At 41.4% G+C, this 6,543-nt stretch overlaps 1 protein-coding gene across 3 annotated transcripts; it reads left to right on the top strand.

Moving 5' to 3' along the window:
• Positions 1–370: 370 nt before the first annotated feature.
• On the top strand, positions 371–3,985 carry LOC148013921 (allene oxide cyclase, chloroplastic-like). Of its 3 annotated transcripts, none has more exons than XM_087666677.1 (4): positions 376–786; positions 1,081–1,220; positions 2,795–2,938; positions 3,550–3,985. In XM_087666677.1, the coding sequence occupies exons 1-4, from the start codon at positions 507–509 to the stop codon at positions 3,805–3,807; spliced, it is 822 nt and encodes a 273-aa protein (XP_087522803.1). In that variant the 5' UTR covers positions 376–506; the 3' UTR covers positions 3,808–3,985. The 3 variants fall into 3 exon arrangements, with proteins under 3 accessions (XP_087522805.1, XP_087522803.1, XP_087522802.1); XM_087666676.1 differs by having other exon boundaries at positions 386–786; positions 1,078–1,220; XM_087666679.1 differs by lacking the exon at positions 2,795–2,938 and having other exon boundaries at positions 371–786; positions 1,078–1,220.
• The last annotated feature ends 2,558 nt before the right edge of the window (positions 3,986–6,543 follow it).

The raw sequence follows: 6,543 nt of genomic DNA, 5'->3' as shown, positions 1-6,543 counted from the left end.
TAATTATATTTTGAGAAATTTGAAGAGGATTTATTTCCTTCTTCCAAAGAATTGAGAAGGACTTTGTCAATGTGAACAAGTTTTAGGTTGAAGCGAACCTGTCTTTTCCCGAAAGCACTTGTTGAAATTGCAGCGGGCAGGGCTCAATTGAGCAGAGGAATCAGGATATATAAATCAATTTGCGGAAATTGCTGAGTCCTGAGTCCTGACCCATGATGGGCCGCCATTGCTATTTTACTTTTCTCAAGCGCTAATGGTACCAGAATATTTTAGTCAGAAAGCAAGCGCTCGTGCGAGTCGTGTCCTAAAGACTGGACTTTAAAGTCCCATCTGACTTACAGAGAGAGAGAGAGAGAGAGAGTCCATCCTCTTCTTCTTTCCTATAAAACCCAGTATTTTAAAAACAGGCTAGCTGTTCATTTTGATTCCACATCTCTCGATCTCACTCGCTCGCTGGCTCGCGCTCTCTCTCTCCTCGCACCGTTCCACACCTTCACCTTGCATCCATGGCTTCCCTTAGCTCCCCTCCTTATCCTTTTCCCTCCGCCCAGTCCACGCAAGCATCACCTTCTTCCTCTGCTTCCTTTGCTTTCCCCGCTCGTCACCTGCGTTTCCTCTCGTCTCATCATCGTCATCATCATCCTGATCTGAAGGTTTCCATTGACTCATTGGCCAAAGTAGCAAAACACTTCCCTGTGATGAGAGCTACCAGCAGCAGGAATGTGAACAACGTCGCCTCAAGCCCCTCAGTGACGTCTAATGGTGGATCATCCTACCAGTCTTCTGGTAAGTATCTTCTTTCTCTAATTAGGATGCTCCTTCAGTACTGCAATTTAGAGATGGCCTTTAAATTGCAGTATATGGTTTCCAAGGATGTGCATTTAAAACTATGAGGCAACAGGATTGAGCTCCGCAGTCAGAGTGTTCTGTCTATGCATTCATTTGCAAGAAAAGAAAGGAAATGAACTAATAATGTCTACCTGCACTGTGTTGCTTTTGCCCTAGAAGAAAGGAAATGAGCTAATAATGTCTACCTGCACTGTGTTGCTTTTGCCCTTTTTTGCTTCCGATGAAAAGAAGAGGTGCAAGAGATGTGCGTGTATGAGATAAACGAAGGGGATCGCGGCAGTCCAGCCTACCTTCCTTTCTCCCTCAAGTTCGACGTGAGTAAAGCTGCCCCCGCAGGAGCCTTGGGGGATCTCGTTCCCTTCACCAACAAGGTATGGGGCGCACACATGGTCTTTCGTTTGATTAGGGCATTCTTCCTGTCTTGTCTGTGTCGTTTTTTTTGGTGTGCGCACTTCACAAGTTGAAAGGGGAAAACGGCCTCGAGTACTCCAGTCTAGGCATTGTGCTTGCACGTTGTTTCCTTGTGCGACCTGGAGCGTTGCTTTTGCCTAGCAAATCCCTTCTCCTGCTAGTGTAGTCACATGACGCTCTCTGCCTGGTCAAATTCACAAAAGATTTAAGACATTTTTGCATTCATGAATCTCCATTTCTCGAACTGCACCCAGATCATCAGTTCTTACAAAGGAGCCCTTATCTGTGGTCCCTCATACCGCTCTGTGACAGGCTAGTTATGCAGGTGGCTCCCTTGCATGAGCTCATGATGCTCTCTGCACCTGCGGTCCATGGGCCCCTTTGAGGTATGTCGTAGCTCCCTCGCACGAATCCACGATGTTGATGTTTACTGCTGGAGAACAACAAAGAGTTCCTCACAATGATTAAAATTCCTAGTGAGAGACTTAGGGCAAGTGGAAATATCGTGCCAAAAGGATCACTCATTTTTAAGCACGACCCGGGGTCGTTTACATGATACTCCTAGGCTCTTAGCCATCTGTTTTTTTTTTTCAAGAGTTGTAACGGCACTCGACACAGCAAAAAATTGCGAAGGCATTCCAGATGCTGATGTATCAGACGCAAGATGCTTTCCATCCGGGCCTGATTTTCGATGAGCAACCGTACTTACACCCTGTAGAGTTCAAAGGGGGACAGGGGCTCCTTAGATGCCAAATTATCGAGAGGGAGCTTCTCCTGTCTACCCCTATACACCACAGAGCCTTTTGGGACTTGCTCTCGTTATTCTTGCCCGGGTGATCTCTGGCAAACAACTTGACTTCCAATACAAGTCTTTTGCAAAGCCTGCACAGCGATAGCTGATGCACATATATTTTCGATTACTGGTGCGAAGCATTGGGAGAATATACATGCTAAGCGTTAAGTAATGGAAGCAAGAAGGTTTAAAATGTGTTTTTTCAATGGACATTGAAAAATCTTGAAAGTAATCGACGAGCAAAAAGGTTTAAAATGTGCATGACGCTTTCAAGGATTACGCCGGATTCCAGCATTCTGGAACGATTATGATTTTGGGACTGGTCAAACATGAACGTCTTAAATTTGATGGAAGGAAGACAACATTGCCGTACTACCCTCAATTTTTGGCCGAATCCATAGTTATGTTTCAGTTGGGGTCTTCTATAGTTTATTTAGAACTTTGCACCGCCCCTGAGTCTAGTCATTTCGTTATTTACAATCGACAGATGGAGCAGCACAGGCTCTGTGTACTGATGACAACATGATACGACAAAAGTAGGCCATGTACAGGTTCTAGAGCTATCGAAGTTTGAAAGTTCTTACTCTTTAAAGGGGTTTTGCAAAGTAAGAACATCTTCTTTTTCGATGATGTATTCATTTCGAGAGATTCCGTTTGTTTTGACTACATACGATGTATCAACTTAATTTGTTCACGTACCTGGCCCGTCAAAGGTTTCTGATTGGGTCCTGATCGAAGCAGGTGTACGATGGGTCGCTGCAGACGAGGCTGGGAATAACAGCGGGCCTGTGTGTGCTGATAAAGCATGAGCCCGAGAAGAATGGGCACCGCTATGAGGCCATCTTCAGCTTCTACTTGGGGGATTATGGCCACATCGCCGTGCAGGTATTGCTAATTGTCTTGTCGCTCGAGGGGTCTGTCAAAGTTATGCTATAAGATTCGATTGGCATGCTTTTACAATTAATCCTTAAGAGAGGACCTCTAGCATGCCTTATTACAGTTATCTGCTTTGTCAACTGAATGATCAAAGCAAAGTCCTAACCTTTTACAAGACTCTAAATAGCCATTTTAAGCGCTTAATTATACTGTCATTGGGGTTGTAAGTCGTAACCGGGTTTGTGGCTTAAGCGATTTCAGTGTGTGGGTATGTACACATGCATGCACGAGTTGAAGCCTTGCTCGTCTTTTGAAGTTCACGTCTTCTCAAAGAAAAAGGGTAAAAAACAAACGAAAACTTCAATACTTACTTACATGTTTAGAAAAGGACACGTCAACAGTTCAATATATGGTCCTTGTGTTTATGCTTTTGGTGTATCTTACCATCAGGTGTCGTTTTCACATTCTGCCCCTCGTTTCAACCATGCTTAATTTCACATTTGCCACATTGTGGTAGAGGGGAAAAAGGTAGCCAAATAGAAGGAAAATTATAAATGCATTGCATTCTGTTCTTTTTTTAACCTGCTCAGTGCTTGTTCATGGTGCTATATTGTGAATAGGGACCATACCTGACATACGAAGATTCGGACCTGGCGATTACCGGGGGTTCGGGGTTGTTCACAGGGGTGTGGGGGACAGTGAGGGTCCACCAGATCACCTTCCCCACCAAGCTCTTCTACACTTTCCATATGCGAGGGATTGGACCGTTACCCAAAGAGCTAACCAGGCCGCCCGTGCCCCCTTCCCCCTCTGTCAGACCCTCCCTTGCGGCAGCTCAAGCTAGGCCTTCTGCGACTGCACCCAACTACAGCAATTGAGACTTTAATTCCATGGTTAATATAAGATTCTCCCATGTACATGACTGATATATGTTCGCCCTCCCACCGCATACCGCATAATGGGTATACATTTTTTTGAATGAGTTGGCTTAATGAGGTAGCTCAAACAATGATGGAAATCATAGGTGTAACACCACAACCACCACTTCTTGTCTAACCGTCTCATCGTTCAAAAGTCCGACAACAGAGAAAGCATATCTTAAATCACTTAGAAAATGGTTCTTGTATCACGCGAGGAATGATACGATTGATTGCCCGTTTCTAATATTTATCAATACCAGACAACATGCACTAGCAGGGTTGCAATGGTCCTTATTGTTGATTGGACATTGAAGAGTACATAATTTATGTGAAAATTGATTTTCCTTTGTTACTAGCGAAAATCAATCAGGGATATGACACCCATATGCTTCATTCTTCTCAAGGAACTACGTTGACATGATATGTGGTTTTGGTCACACATTAGTTGAATCCACAATTCAGCTTTACTACTTAAATAACGGAAAGAAAGTGCCACTCGAATAGATGTTCAAAGACAGCATTGAGATGCAACGATGCATTGTTTTGTTCTACTGAATTTATAACTCTGGAATATTATTGCATCACTTGCCCGATGAATCCTCAGCTTATGGAAAAGATGATTCGGCAAAACATCTCGCGGGTGACTCCTAAACCAATGGTTGGTTGACCTTCTTCGGTACGAATCCGTTGCTTGGAGCTGACTCTTTAGTAATCTTCTTGTTGTGTGATTGCGGGATCTTTGTCCAGATTTGGTTTCTGAACTGTTGAAGATCTCTTGATTAGTGGTTGGCCTTCCTTCCACGCCAGCACCAGCGTCTCCTCTCTTCGAGCCTCTCATCCGAATAATGCCCTGGGTCTGTAGAGGAGGATGTTGAGGTGTGTTGGAGTTTTTTGCGGGAACCGGAATTTCAACGAAGTCTCCGGAGGTAGGGTATTAAGCAGAGTTTTAGAATTCAGTTTTGTCGCAAGAAACAGGAACACGAGGCCTTGAGGTGGTCTGTAGCCACTGTAAAGAATTCTCGTTATCTTGGGCGAAGCTTTGTAAGGAATCAATCATGTTGGCAAATGGAGTCAGTTATATGGGGTGGGTCTGTGTTGCATGAGGAACTTATACTGCAAGCCGCGCTGTAAAGTTTTTCGATACGTAATTGCCCGCTATTTTAAGTTTGTCGGCTAATTGAACTATTATGTAAAGTTGATGGAGTAAAGGGTCCAAGGAATGGGAGACATGTATTTAACTTCTTGACAATGTGACTCTGATGTTACTGTCCTTTATCGGCAAAACAGTTAAAATGGAGTAGACTGTAGGATGCTCTACTCTAAACTTTAAAGGTTTAATTAATTACAGTTAAAGTGGAGCGGACTGTAGGATGCTCTACTCTAAAGATTTGATTAATTACCGTAGTTAATATGTTACTTCAACCTGCTTAGTGGTGGTATTGCATTGGACTGCATTACCGGCGGGTAGGCCATCACCATGAGAGAGACTCGTTGAGATTGCTATCTTGTGGTGGGTTTCTCGAGTGTTCACATTCTAAATGCATGACCCTGAAACAACTGTGGTATTGTGAGAACAATTGAAGCTTCTTGTAGTAATTGTTATTTAGTGTTTGTATATCTTATTCAACAGCTTGGTTTAGTTGTATTTTGTTTAGAATGGAAACAAACGTTGGATCTTTTTGTTGCATTTTTTGTTGAAGTTGGTAAAAGTTACATGTTTTGTCCAAAAACTTGGAAATATTGGATGATTTTCAAAGAATACCCATTTTTCACGAACAAGTGGTATTTGGTATGTCTTTTAAAAATAGAACATGAACACTTAGGGTAAGTAATGTGCATGCTTTATTTCTTGCATTCTTTTATTTAATGGATAAGATGCGTGCTCTGTTGAGTGAAACTTCATCAATTATTAAAGTTTCAACTTCCACGTATGCTTTTATCAGTGTATTGAACTTGTCACTGGATAGGTCGATGTGTTGTTGTTGATTTTATTGGTATTGCAAAGTTTGAGTGTAAAGTTAAATCATCTATGTTATAAGCTTCTTTTCTTGTGTAAACAAGTTTTAAGACTTCAGGTTTCAATGGATCAGAGTTGAATGTTGAAAGTTTTCATGAAAGCAATTTAGCTAGAATTTTAAGCAATGTTGTTTTTCCTACCCATGCTCCTCTAGTAGCAAATAGATGAATAAGTGTATTTGTATATTAAAATCTATGTTATCAAATAAAGGCCTTTGTTCTAAGTTTATAGAATGGATTGTGTTGTAGTATTGGTCATTTGTCATTTGAATAATGCTTGATGGTATCTTGTCATAGATATTTGTAGTTGTTATGTTGCTTTGTGTATATGGTCTATGTGTTTTATCTTCTAGTCTAATAGTATATTTTTCAATTCCTATTATATTTATGATTATTTTTTATATATATTCAATGTTTTCTTGCTAGGTCTAAAGCAATATCTTCAAATTTTGACCAATTTATGTGTTCTTTTTATGTTTTGGTATAAATGGACTGTTTGGCTTTTTGTTCAACGATTTTGACATTTGCATTGTATGCATCTTACCAACTTTTGTGGATTTCTAGTAATATATTATGGGTGTATCATGAAAAGGTACATATAGTAAAAGTTGTTCTCTATAGTAGTTACTTGGATCTTTGTGTTGGTGTTGTAGTTTATGTAACGTATTATTTGTTCTT

The sequence above is a fragment of the Lygodium microphyllum genome, chromosome 25 (assembly GCF_053477565.2).
Source record: "Lygodium microphyllum isolate KBCC chromosome 25, Lygodium_microphyllum_v1.1.10, whole genome shotgun sequence".
NCBI lineage: Eukaryota > Viridiplantae > Streptophyta > Polypodiopsida > Schizaeales > Lygodiaceae > Lygodium > Lygodium microphyllum.
This window is presented reverse-complemented; position numbering and strand designations above follow the sequence as displayed.

Excerpts from the sequence above, each read along its gene's own strand:
- LOC148013921 (XM_087666676.1), top strand. The coding sequence starts at position 507 with ATGGCTTCCCTTAGCTCCCCTCCTTATCCTTTTCCCTCCGCCCAGTCC. Across the intron at positions 787-1,077 it reads ATCATCCTACCAGTCTTCTG|AAGAGGTGCAAGAGATGTGC; the intron begins GTAAGTATCTTC and ends TCCGATGAAAAG. Across the intron at positions 1,221-2,794 it reads TCGTTCCCTTCACCAACAAG|GTGTACGATGGGTCGCTGCA; the intron begins GTATGGGGCGCA and ends TGATCGAAGCAG.